This window comes from Miniopterus schreibersii (assembly GCF_964146895.1).
Source record: "Miniopterus schreibersii genome assembly, chromosome: X".
Classification (NCBI taxonomy): Eukaryota; Metazoa; Chordata; class Mammalia; order Chiroptera; family Miniopteridae; genus Miniopterus; species Miniopterus schreibersii.
This window is the reverse complement of record NC_138104.1, coordinates 75,002,829-75,015,824: the sequence shown is the minus strand read 5'-3', so window position 1 is coordinate 75,015,824 and position 12,996 is coordinate 75,002,829. Positions and strand designations below refer to the sequence as shown.

Genomic DNA, 12,996 nt, shown 5'->3' with positions numbered 1-12,996 from the left:
GCTCCCCTTCAGGTCTCAGCTCCAATGTCACCTCCTCAGAGAAGACTTCCCTGACACATAACTGAAACAGCAGCTCAATCCCTCTCTTATTCTCCATCCTTTTCACCCTACCTTATTATTCTTCATAGCTTCTACACCACCTGATGTAACATTATATATTTACATATTTAATAGTATATTTATATTTAGTACAGTTACCTTAGTAAGTAAATGTATATAGATAATAGCATATTTATATACAGTATGTGCACTTATATAATACATATATATTTTATATATACACTATATAAAATGCATAAATAGATACTATTATATCTTTTCTTATATTTACATATAATAGTATATTAATATTTATTATATTTGATTAATAACATGTAATGTATATAGTAGTAAATATTATATATCTCTATATTTCTATATAATCACATACATATTAAATAGCATATATATTTATATACCTTATATATTTATATATATTTGAGAACAAGAGGTTCTCAAATAACTTCCTTTTGTTCAATGTTGTTTTGTTATACCATTGATGAGGGGAAAAAATCAATTCCCAGCTAGGGCCATTATATGGAGTTCACATGTTCTCCCCACATCTGATGGGTTTTCTCCAGGGACTCCAGTGTCCTCCCACATCCCAAAGATATGCACATTAGGTGAATTGGCATGTCTAAATTGCCCCAATCTGAATGGGTGTGGGTGTGTATGCAAGTATGTCCTGTAATAGAAGGGCATCCTATCCAGGGTTGGGTCCCATCTTCCACTCTGAGCTGTCCAGATAGGCTCTGGCGACCATGACCTGGAACTGGAATAAGCAGATTAGAAAATAATTATCTTATTTGTTTTTATTAATCTTTCTTAAATGTATAAATAACTCACATTTATTTCAATGTTTAATATTAGAAGTGTTTTGGGTCTTTATTTTAGAAGTTTGGTGATGTTTTAGTGACCAGAAATATGCTGTAGGAACTTAATTCTTGTTATAGCAATTAGCCTATGGTAAAATTGGTTTTGTTCATTATATGTCATTTCACTTAAAGTCCCAGTTTCCAAAAACATATCTACACTATTAAGGGAGGACTTACTATATATATCCTCTCTTGTCTCCATTTCCTCATTTATAAATTACAGATAATTATAGTAACTACCTCATATGGTTGTTATAAGGATTAAAATGAGTTCAAGGAAAGGATTCAGCAGTGCACTGGAGCCTACTTGTACAGTTTGCAGATTGCTTGTTCAATTTTCCGGAATTTTGTGAACTGGTTTTTAAATATAGATATTATTAAAAATAAAATGATATAAACTTACAATTAAATAAATTATAATTTTTAAATATGATAAATACTCAAAACTCATCACTTCCTTATTTTACTACATTTCACTATTCACTATGCCCTTGAGGTCATTTACCCCTATTTTCACTGTAAGGTAGAAATATTACATAATGATGCACTACTGCATCTCCTCTGTGTTCTGTGACTACATATTGGTAACTTGAAATCTAGCAAGAGGATAGTTGAGTAAACCATGAAAATTGGCAAATGTTTGAATTCAGGGCTTCCTCCCCCTCTCCCCTCAAAGAGTTGGTTGTTAACCATTTACCAGCACACCACTGAGAGCACTTAGAATAGTGCCTGGCACATAGTAAACTGTATAAGTGTTTCCATTATATTTGCTTTTCCACTGAGTGGGGATGTATAGGGTTTTTTTGTGGGTCAGAGTTAAAAATGTTTGAAGAACACAGAATTACACAAGGTCAGGCTGTAACTTCTTTAGTGAAAGGTTTTAAGCCAGCCTTGTCCATTGTTCTTATGCATCTATATTAACACACCTTTGAAATATCAGAAGTAATACCCTTCAAAAGGAGTATTAATCCCCAAGAGAGCACATAATCTTAACTATCTTGTAATCCAATCCCTGCCTTGCTTTCTCCAACCTTCCATGTACGTTTTCTTCTTAATTTCAATTGCATAAAAGAAGCTGCAAAACTGTTATCCTTGGGCGCATTTGTGATCTTGCTCCCCAGCACATGTTGTCAGCACATGGCTCAAATAAACTCATAAAATCCTCTACAGGTTTGGACGTATCTTACAGGGACACATATTTATTTCTCCCAATAACTCTGTGAAATCTGTAGTACTTATTAGCTCCATTTCACAGATGGAGAAACTGAAGTTCTAAAATGGTACAGTTCAGGCAGCAATATCACGTTGGGGAAGTGAAATTCAAATAATCAGAGAGATGCAAGTTAAAACCACAATGAGGTATCACTTCACACCTGTCAAAATGGCTCCATCAACAAATCAACAAAGGACATGTGCTGGCGAGGGTGTGGAGAAAGGGGAACCCTAGTACACTGCTGGTGGGAATGCAGACTGGTGCAGCCACTATGGAAAACAGTATGGAGGTTCCTCAAAAAATTAAAAATGGAGCTGCCTTTTGACCCAGTGATCCCACTTCTAGGAATATATCCTAAGAATCCTGAAACACTAATCAGGAAGAATATGTGCACCCCTGTGTTCACAGCAGCACAGTTTACAATAGCTAAGATCTGGAAACAGCCCAAGTGCCCATCAGCAGATGAGTGGATAAAAAAGCTGTGGGACATTTACACCATGGAATACTATGCAGCTGTAAAGAAGGATCTCTTACCCTTTGGGACAGTATGGATGGACCTGGAGAATATTATGCTAAGTGAAATAAGCCAGGCAAAAAAAGACAAACATCACATGAGCTTACTTATATGTGGAATCTAAAGAACTTAATAAACTGATGAACAGAATAGGTTCAATGACATGGAAGCATGGCTCAGCCTGATGATCAGAAGGAAGGAGGAGGGCGGGCGGCTGGAGGCGAAGAGATTAACCAAAGAATTTCTATGCATATATGCACAGCCCAAGGACACGGACAATGGTGAGGAGAGGAACTGGGGAGGGCGTGGGACGGGGAGGAACGGGGAGAAAAAGGGACATCTGTAATATTTTAAACAAACAAAAAAATTGCTGCCGAGGGCGCTGATGCACTTTAACCCATATTCCTTCCTCCAGGTTCACCACCCAACATAATTTCACTCTGCAGCACTTCTAAAATGAACGGGTGCTGTCGTGTTAGTTGCATTTTGGGAAACGTAGTCCACAAGCTAAATGATCACCGCCATTCTAGAAGGAAGGAAGGGGAGCAAATCGCTCTTAGCCTAAAGAACAAAGCCGGGTTTTCTTGTTTGTTTGGGCGGGGAGGGGGGGCGGGTCCCCTTGACGTTTCAGCTGCGCATGCGCTAGTTCAGCAGTTTCGGTTATGCCCGCTGCATGCTGGGAACCGCAGTTCTCCAGACCAGCTACGTCGGCACTAAGTGACGGATGAAACACGCGGTGTAAGTTCGGGTCGGGTCCGGACCTCCGCATTCCGCGATGACAAGCTTGCCACGCTGCAGTAGCCCATAGGCGTGAGCGATCATTCGGATCAACTAAGTACAGAAACTGAAGCCCTAAGATTCCTCACTGGTTTGGCTCGGGCTGCCGGGGGCCGGGCTCCTTCGCACGCTTCTCCCCACTCCGAAAGCTACGGTAGGCCCTGGGGCACGGAGGACGTGGGTCCAGGCCGAAGACGGTTGAGGCACGACTGCGCTGTCCCGCCAGCGAGGGAAGGAGGAAAGTTCGCCCTCGTTCCTGCAGCTACTAGTCTGGGCAACTGACACAGAGAAGGCTGCAGACCCAAGGTTTGTGTGTACAAGGGGACTACTATCCCGGGGTGGGCTGGGGGAGGCAGGGGTCCACATATCAGTGGATTCGCCTTGAGGGGGATCTGAAGGCCCCAGTACGGTCGTGGTCTTTGAGTTAACATAGAGGAAGGAACGGGGGTGTGGCCAGAGGGCTGTTAATTGGGGAGGGCATGGGGCTGTACTGAGGTCTGGTGGGGCTGTTATGGGGGAATCAATAGGGGCTAATGGTCGACATGTTCATGGGGGCCAGTGGGTATGTGTTCATTGATTAATGAGGAGGTGGTTGAGTGAGCAACTAGAAGGTAACCGGAGGCAGAGGGTGTGTGATCCCTGAGGGATTGATGGAGGTATGATTTCAACAAGTTACTGAAGAGTGGTGGGCATAGTAACTGAAAGGATAATGGTGAGGCTACGGAGGGAGTAATAGAGGCCAGTGGACGTCATGATCAAGGAACTAATGGAAACAGTGATCAAAGATGAGGAAACAAGGGGCAGAAGAGGTGTTGTAGTCAAAAGCTTTTAATGGGTGATGATGGCATGATCATTGAGGAATTAATGGTAACAGTGAGCAAAGAAAGGGTAATACTAAGGTGTTGGGAGGTGATCATCAAGTGATTATTGGGGGGCTAGGTGGGCAATGAGGGGAGAATGAGAAACTGATCATCCAAGATTAACATGAATGTGTGCTAATGAAGGAATTACAGGGCACTAATATTGTGATCTATGAGAGATCAATTGGAGGGCTGAGCTAATGGGGGCTGATAAATCATAGTAATTGAGAGCTTAATGGGAGCTAATAGGCCATGATCCTCCAAGTATTAATGAGGGTTGATAACAATGTAGTGATAAAGTAATTACTGGGGGCCTAATTATTTCAGGGATTAATAGGGAGTGGGGTAGGGAGAGAGAGAGATTAAGGGAGTGGGAATTACAATGAGGTAGTATTAAGATAATGGGGATGAATGCAAGATGGGGGGCTAAGATGGCTCTATTAATCTAGGGACAGAGGACAGCTGGGGAGACAGTGAGATGCTAATGGGGATAAGGTGGGCAGAAAAGGGTTGATAGAGCCGTGGAGTTTAATATGGGAGTGTGGGTGACAGCAGTAGACGTTGACAGGGTCAGTAATGGGTCATTTTTGAGATAAGTGTTGGGTTTGGGGGTTCTGGTGGGGTGAATGGTGGAGCGAGTGGTGGAGCCTGAGAGTTCAGTTCTGGGGTCCTTCAGGCTCCGTGAGGTCAGTGGGATCAGTGACAGGGCTCCAGTCTTCCAATCTGCTGAGTGAGCTGTCATGTGGATCAGATGAGCCCAGCATGGTTTGTGTGTTTTTTGGCTGCCCTGTAGAGGTAGGTGGTGGCTCCCTCACCCAGTTACGGATACAGAGTAGCATAAACTTACTGTTGGCAGGTACCTGGGCAAACAGTGTGCAAGATGGGACGGACGTCAAAGGACAAGCGGGATGTCTACTACCGCCTGGCCAAGGAGAATGGCTGGCGTGCCCGCAGTGCCTTCAAGCTGCTACAACTCAATGAGGAATTCCAACTCTTCCAAGGTCCCTACCTGGCGGGCAAGTCACTGAGGGATGGGACAGGCACAGGGAACAGATAAGAGAGGTAGGTACAACTGACACTACACCTTCCTGTGTGTCTTCAGGCGTGACACGGGCAGTTGACCTGTGTGCAGCCCCCGGCAGCTGGAGCCAGGTGCTGAGCCAGAAGATTGGGTGAGTGTGGAGTCCCAGATTGGGGGGGCTGGGGAGGGCAGGCTAGGTGAGGGACGGGCCAGAAGTGAAAACTGGGCTGACATGGGCTGTGTTTTCCACAGGGGCCAGGGGTCTGGTCATGTGGTGGCCGTGGACCTTCAGGCTATGGCTCCACTACCAGGTGTATTACAGATCCAGGGGGACATCACCCAGGTAAGAGCATGGCTGGGGGTGTTGAGGTGTTTCCTGGATGAGGATCCCTCAACCTGGGGGCTACAGAAAGTGGAAGAGACAGAGAAACAGACTGAGAAAGACAAAGATAGAGTAACCAATGTAACAGAGAGAGTAACCAATGTAACAGACAATGTAACAGAGAAGAAGAGAAACAGAGCCAGCATGTTGTCATCCCAGAGAGATGGCAAAAAGTTATGGGTCTAAGTCCCCAGAGATGGAGTGTGGTTTTAGACCAAAGCCTGAGTGTTTGGTTGACCCAGGGCCTATAAGCCAGAGCCATGGGCAGGTGGGGTTAGACAGCCACAGTGTGGGAGACCTTGGGGCCACTCATCCACCCTCTCTTCCATAGCTGTCCACAGCCAAGGAGATCATCCGGCACTTTGAGGGCTGCCCTGCGGACCTAGTGGTGTGCGACGGGGCTCCTGATGGTAAACAGGGGTTGGGAGGCCAGGCGGGGAGTCCCATGTGTGTCCTTTCTGTATCTCTCACTTTGTTGGCTTCTTTTACCACTTCAACTCCCTGCCTCTCCTCCTCTGTCAGCTGTTTCCCACACCTGGCAACTTCTCTGTACCCTGCTGCCTGCTCTCTGCCTCTGTCTTCTCCCTCCTCACACTCTACCACTTTAGTTTTGTCTGTTGTCCACCCTTCCCTCTTCTCATATCTCATCTCTCTTCTCTCTTCAGCTCTAGTCTATCTTACTGCCCATTCATTTTTGTAAGTCAGTCAGTCATCCATTCAACACATGTTTACCGAGTACCTGTTGTGGGTCAGGCACTGTTCTACATGTTGGGAAAACATTTATGAATAAAATTCCACCAATCTCTAACCTCATAGAGCTGGTGTTCTAGTGGGAGCAGATGTAAAAGAAACATGACTGAGCTCTGTAGTATATCAAAAGGTGATAGGCACCTTGGGGAAATCAGTGAAAAGGGGAGAGGGTGGGGAGTACCTGTTGGAATGTTAAAGTGGATGGGGAAGGCCTCACTTATGTTAGCGCAAAGACCTAAAGGTGAGAGAGTGGGCCAGGGGCATGCCTGGAGGAAGAACAATCCAGGCAAAGGGACCAGCCTGTGCAAAGGCCCTGAGGTGGAAGGGTGCTTGGCATGTGCGAACACCAGTGTGGAGATCAGTGTCGTTGGATCAGAGTGAGTGAGGGGGAGAGTGATAGGAGGTGAAGTGACAGAGGACAGATCCTTGTGTGCCACAGTGAGGACTTTGGCTTTTTCACTGAGATAAGAACTCAGAGAACCATGAGAGTGTTAAGAGTGGTGGAGGGCCGTGCCTGACTCTGGGTTGTGATAGGATCCCTCTGGCTGCAGTGAGCAGTGTGAGGGGCGAGAATGGAAGCCAGGGGTCTAGGGAAGAGGAGGCCACTGCAGTAGTCCAGGTGAATGGTGACAGTAGTGATGAGAAGAGGGTCATTTCAGGAGATGTTTTGAAAAAGTAGGGCTGACAGGATTTGCTAATGGCTTGACTGTGGGTGTGAGGAGAGAATGGAGCTTGCCAAAGGTGACTAAGGTTTTTGGTCTGAACAACTGGAAGGATCAGATGAGATGGGGAAGATGGTGGGAGGATCAGGTTTGTGCAGGAAGGGCAGGAATTTGGTTTTAGACAGGTCAGGTGTGAGATGTCAAGTCTGATCTGAGTCTGGAGTTTAGAATCTAAACTGAAGGTGGAAATGATGATAAAGAGACTTGCAGATAAGGTTGTTTTGAGAATTAAAATGAGCTCCTAAGGGTTAGGGGCTCAGAAGGTAAATCTAGTTGACAGGTTTGCATGCAGAACCTTAGCAATAAGAGAGCCTGGGAAATGTTTTTAGTCTTCTAACCTCTCTGGGACAAGAAGATAGCTAGAACTGGATGGCCCCCCTAATGCCGTTCCTCTTGCCGCAGTAACTGGCCTCCATGATGTTGATGAGTATATGCAGGCCCAGCTCCTCCTAGCCGTGAGTAACCCTGGCTGCCCCTGACTCAGTTTGGCCCCCTCCTGGCTATGTCCGCCTCAGCCTTAGCTATCTGTCCTGCCCACAGGCTCTGAACATTGCTACACATGTCTTGAAGCCAGGGGGCTGTTTTGTAGCCAAGGTAAGCCTTGGAAAACCTGGTGGGGGACAGAGACGGGTCCCTGAGGATCACCCTCATGCCTCCGTCTCTGCCTCCCCACCCTGCAGATCTTCCGAGGCCGCGATGTGACGCTGATCTACAGCCAGCTGCGTGTATTCTTCTCCAGCGTGCTCTGTGCCAAGCCTAGGAGCAGCCGGAACTCCAGCATCGGTCAGTGGGGTGGAGGGGCTGGGCAGGTGATGCGAATCTCAGGGACCTGTCCTGTCCTGTCCTGGAGTGGCGGTGACAGTCGCCCCTCACTCCACCTTTCACCTACAGAAGCCTTCGCAGTCTGTCAGGGTTATGACCCCCCTGAGGGCTTCCTGCCGGACCTGACCAAACCCTTGCTGGATCACTCATACGGTGAGAGCCCTGTCCCTAGGGAGACTCTGCCCCCTTTTGGAATTTGTCTCAGGAGGGCTCTCAGCCCCACCCCCTGGTAGAGACTCTGTTCCTTATGGGAATTCTGTCCCTAGAGGATCCTCAGCCCCATCCTCTGGTAGAAATACCACCACCACCACCACCACCAGGAGGATCTTCAGCCCAGTCCCCTAATGATAACTGGTGAAATTCTGTCCCAGAAGGGTTCTACCCCAGCTGAGACACCCACCTAAGGAGATTATAGCCTAGGAAGATTCAGACACTCCCCCAGGTGGAAACCCTACCTATGTGGGAATTTTGCCCCATGAGATTCTTTCACCTGGTTCTCTGGGAAAAGGCACAGAGCCTACTCATGTAACGAGCACAATTGAGTGAGACAAGTTCCAGGCTGTATATGATAGAAAGGCAGGTAGACATAAAAGTTCGGTGCAAAAAAAGCAGAGGGGGGCAATGTTTTAGAAGGGGTGATCATGGAGGGCCTTCCTAAGAAGGTAGTCTGAAAGTCTGAACCAAATGAAGGCTTTCCGGTGGAGGAGCATTAGAGTAGCTCATGGATATGTGGGGAAGCCTTGGGACCCATGCTGCAGCCTGAGTGATGACTGGTCCCAGGCATCCCAGCCTTGTCCTGTCTTATTTCTCTCTGCTTGTCAGATCCAGATCTCAACCAATTAAATGGCCCCACCCGCATCATTGTGCCATTTGTGACCTGTGGGGACCTGAGCTCCTATGATTCAGACCGCAGTTACCCACTGGATGTAAGTGCCCAGCTGACAGTAAGCAGATGGAGGGGGGAGCTCTCCTAGGTTCCCAGGTCCTCACCATCTTCCTGCCATGTGTCCCTGCAGCTGGAGGACGGCTCAGAGTACAAGTACACTCCACCCACACAGCCCCCGATCTCACCACCGTACCAGGAGGCCTGCACATTGAAGAAGAAGGGGCAGCTTGCCAAGGAAATCCGCCCCCAAGACTTTTCCATCAGCACAGTGGAAACATTGCCCCAGCCCCTGGCTGCCCCACAGCACCACACCCTGATGGCCTCTGAGGTCTGGACACATGTGGCCCAGGGCCTGCTGTGCCCTTTCTTTGTGCCCACAGTGACCCCTCCCAGTACTCCTCTCTGTCTGCTCCCAAATCACGTGGTTTCTGGGGTCAAAATTATCTTCCCTGCCTCCCAATAGCTATAAAAATCAGTGGGTAAAACCAAGTATAATGAATGGAAAAGCTTGGTATCTGAGTCCCTTTTCTTTTTCTTGAGTAGGTGGAAGACAGTGAAATGACTTGTTCACCTTAACACATTAAGGTAATTCTGACTTTTTATCTAAGAGCTTAAGTAAAGGACACCTTTAAGAAAAACATCAGTAAAATTTCACCTTTGACATTTTTTATATCAACTGATAAGATTTCAGTCAGCAAACCTTTACTAAGCATCTGACATTGTATGTCAGGAACTGCTTTAAGCATTTTACATGTTACATATTGAGGTATTCAATAAACATTTATTAAGCCCATACTGTGTGCTGGGGATTTTCTAGGTTTGGAGGTAGAGTGGGGAAAACAGGCAAATACCATGGCCCTTGTAGAGCTTCTAGATTGGGGAAGAGGTAATAAACAGTAACACAGTCTGAATGCAGGAGTTCTCCTCCACACACACGTATATACACACACTTGCATTTCACTATGTATTTATATAGCTTGCGTTGTAATATATATGTGATGTGTATGTATATACATATATATTTTATATATACTATGTAAAAGTAATAATGTGTATGAAAAAGTCTTTAAATAAAGCAGGGTAAAGAGAATCAGGAATTCTGGGGCAGTAGTGTGCACTTTTTTTTTTTTTTTAAATATATCTTTATTGATTTCAGAGAGAGGAAAGGAGAGGGAGAGAGAGAGATAGAAACATCAATGATGAGAGAGTCATTGATCGGCTGCCTCCTGCATGCCCCCGACTGGGGATCAAGCCCACAACCCGGGCATGTGCCCTGACCGGGAATCGAACCCCGATCGCCTGGATCTTAGGTCAATGCTCAACCGCTGAGCCACGCCTGGCCGGGCTTCTTTTTTTTTTTTCTTTTTTTCTTTTTTTTTTTTTTTTGGTGTGTGTGCACTTTTTAAAAGTGTTGTCATAGAAGGCCTCACTGAGGTAACGTTTGAGCAGAGACCTGAAGGAGATAAGAGAGGGAATCCATGTTTTTATCTAGGGGAGAGTACTCCAGGGAGAGGAAATAACAAATGTAAAGGTCCTGAGGTGGAACTGTGCCTGGTGTGTGAGGGAGCAATGAGGGGCCAGTTTCCCTGTAGCAGAGTGGGCTAAACCTGTCAGTGCTGGAGGGTTTCTCATCTTAAGGACCTCATGTTAGAGGACATCCCTTTCTGACAATGGCTCATAAATGAGTACTAGAATTTCCTAGTTGGCACTAATTGTAGTACCCTCAGACTAGAAACAGCACAAACATCCATCAACTGTAAAATGGATCATTAAATCATGGTATATTCATGGTGGAGAATTATTGACAATGAGAATGAACATCCTACAATTATATGAAATTACACCCTATTATTACTCATTAAACAGAATATATATATGTTTTAAGCATTTTTCTGTATGTCATTGTTTACAATAAAAGTAGGGGAAAAACTTCACCAAAATGTTAGTATCCAAGAGAACAATGATTAAGTAGAAGAAAGTGGGGAAATACATTTTTGTTTAAAGCTTTCTCTTTGACCTCTTAATAGCTGGCAGTTGCGACAACTCAGAAGCTGTTTGCCGTCAGGAGAACCAGAACTTGCATTAATGAACTTGTTTTTCAAATATCTCATCAATGGGTCCTGAACACAAGCTCCAAGTGGAAACAACCACCATGAACACAGCCAGAAAAAAAATATCACGGAATGTTCGTTTGAACTGCAGAAGGGGTCCTTGACTGAGATCTTCCCTTCTCTCTAAATCTTTCCAGGAGTATCCATGAATTTGATGGATGAAAATACTACATCTTTATTTTCACTAATATAACTGAAATTTACCCTTATTCCCAAATATGAATTCTAGCAATAAATTATGATCATAAAAGCAGTGCCTGCAATTTTCCCGCCAAATCAAATCAAATCAGTTCATTTTTATAGTAGGGTTGTTGCAGTCATCGTGAAATATTGTTCACATTCATCACTAATTGGAATCATGGAAGATCTTATAATTTCATCTACTAATTAAAAAGTTCATATATTACTGCATGCCAATGTTTCATTTTAATATAGATGGTCATATTTTTTCCAGTTTCATTGAGATATAATTGATATATGAGTTTAATGTATACAACATAATGATTTGATATGTGTGTATATTGTGAAATGATCACCACAGTAAGTTTAGTTAACATCCATCACCTCACATAGTTAAATTTTTTTCCCTCTGATGGGAATTTTTAAGATCTACTCTCTTGGCAACTTTCAAATACACAATACCGTAGTATTAACTATAGTTACCATGCTATACATTACATCCCCATGACTTATTTATAACTGGAAATTTGTACCTTTTGACCATTCCCCCACTTCTGGCAACCACCAATCTGGTCTCTGTTTCTCTGAGTTCATTTTTTTTTTAAGATCCCACATATAAGTAAAATCATACTATATTTGTCTTCGTCTGGCTTATCTCCCTAACCCTAACCCTCAAGGTCCATCCATATTGTCCCAAATAGAAAGATTTCATTTTTTACGGCTGTACATTCTAGCAGTCAGTTCTTAGGAGTGGAATTGGCATACATGCAGCTTTAATATTTCATTGTATGCATACACCACATTTTCTGTATTCATCCATCCATTGACAGACACTTGGGTTGTTTCCATATCTTGTCTGTTTTGAATAATGCTGTGAACATAGCTGTGCAGATACCTCTTTGAGCTAGTGATTTCATCTCCTTTGGATAAATACCCAGAAGTGGGATTGCTGGATCATATGGTAGTTCTATTTAACTTTTTGAGGAAGCTCTGTACTATTCAATTGGTTTTGTAGTAATCCTTTGTATCTGAGTGTGTTTTTGCATGCTCATGCTTTTTTGTTGTTAATTCTCACCAGAGAATATTTTTTTCCATTGATTTTTAGAGAGGGGAGAGAGAAACATCAATGTGAGAGAGACACACCGATTGGTTGCCTCCTGAAAGCACCCCAACCGGGGCTGGGGATCAAACCTGCAACCCAGGTACGTGCCCTTGACTGGGAATTGAACCCATGACCCTTTGGTGCTCGGGCCGACACTCCAACCACTGAGCCAGGGCTGCATGTGCATGCTTTTAAAATATTCTGTTAAGGGGTCCACAGATTTAACCAGATGCCAAAGGGTTCCACAGAACAATATGTGAAACCTCTTCTCTTAAAGAAATGTCAGATAGCCTGTCTTGACTGCAGTCTTGAATTTCTACAGTTTAGCAAACAGGAGCTGACAAACTCACCAGCTACTGGGACAGAACCAGTTTCTGCAACTCACTTCCATATCTTTAGAAACTCACGTTCTCTGTCCAAATCCCAGTCCAGTGACCTTAGGACGCTTTACATCCCAGTCTGTGACCCTGTGTTTCTGCACCTGACTATGTGACCCTAAGAGTGCCAAGTCTCTGTAACCCTTGGGTTGGGGGCGGCACACCACAGAGTGTTAACCCAAGATTCTTCCCACCCAGGTCACTGTGACCACGGGAATGTATGACAGAAGTGTCCACACAAGAGGCTCTGTGACCATGGGAGTATCCATGCCCATTGCCATGAGAATTCAGCAGTGACAACACTACAGTCTGTGAGGCCCCAGGAGTATGCACACTACAGTTTTGTTCACCCCAGGAGTGTACAC

The 12,996-nt window shown here is 44.8% G+C and overlaps 1 protein-coding gene across 2 annotated transcripts; it reads left to right on the top strand.

Annotated features, from left to right (window-relative positions):
- The first annotated feature begins 3,289 nt into the window (after nucleotides 1–3,289).
- On the top strand, nucleotides 3,290–11,378 carry FTSJ1 (FtsJ RNA 2'-O-methyltransferase 1). 2 transcript variants are annotated; one of them, XM_081125594.1, is made up of 13 exons: nucleotides 3,290–3,724; nucleotides 5,135–5,279; nucleotides 5,381–5,450; nucleotides 5,552–5,642; nucleotides 6,013–6,091; nucleotides 7,556–7,608; nucleotides 7,694–7,747; nucleotides 7,834–7,936; nucleotides 8,045–8,128; nucleotides 8,798–8,901; nucleotides 8,992–9,189; nucleotides 9,405–9,446; nucleotides 10,889–11,378. In XM_081125594.1, the coding sequence occupies exons 2-12, from the start codon at nucleotides 5,159–5,161 to the stop codon at nucleotides 9,435–9,437; spliced, it is 990 nt and encodes a 329-aa protein (XP_080981720.1). In that variant the 5' UTR covers nucleotides 3,290–3,724; nucleotides 5,135–5,158; the 3' UTR covers nucleotides 9,438–9,446; nucleotides 10,889–11,378. The 2 variants fall into 2 exon arrangements, with proteins under 2 accessions (XP_080981720.1, XP_080981721.1); XM_081125595.1 differs by having other exon boundaries at nucleotides 3,320–3,724; nucleotides 8,804–8,901.
- The last annotated feature ends 1,618 nt before the right edge of the window (nucleotides 11,379–12,996 follow it).

Excerpts from the sequence above, each read along its gene's own strand:
- FTSJ1 (XM_081125594.1), top strand. The coding sequence starts at position 5,159 with ATGGGACGGACGTCAAAGGACAAGCGGGATGTCTACTACCGCCTGGCC. Across the intron at positions 5,643-6,012 it reads TCCAGGGGGACATCACCCAG|CTGTCCACAGCCAAGGAGAT; the intron begins GTAAGAGCATGG and ends TCTCTTCCATAG. Across the intron at positions 8,902-8,991 it reads ACCGCAGTTACCCACTGGAT|CTGGAGGACGGCTCAGAGTA; the intron begins GTAAGTGCCCAG and ends GTGTCCCTGCAG.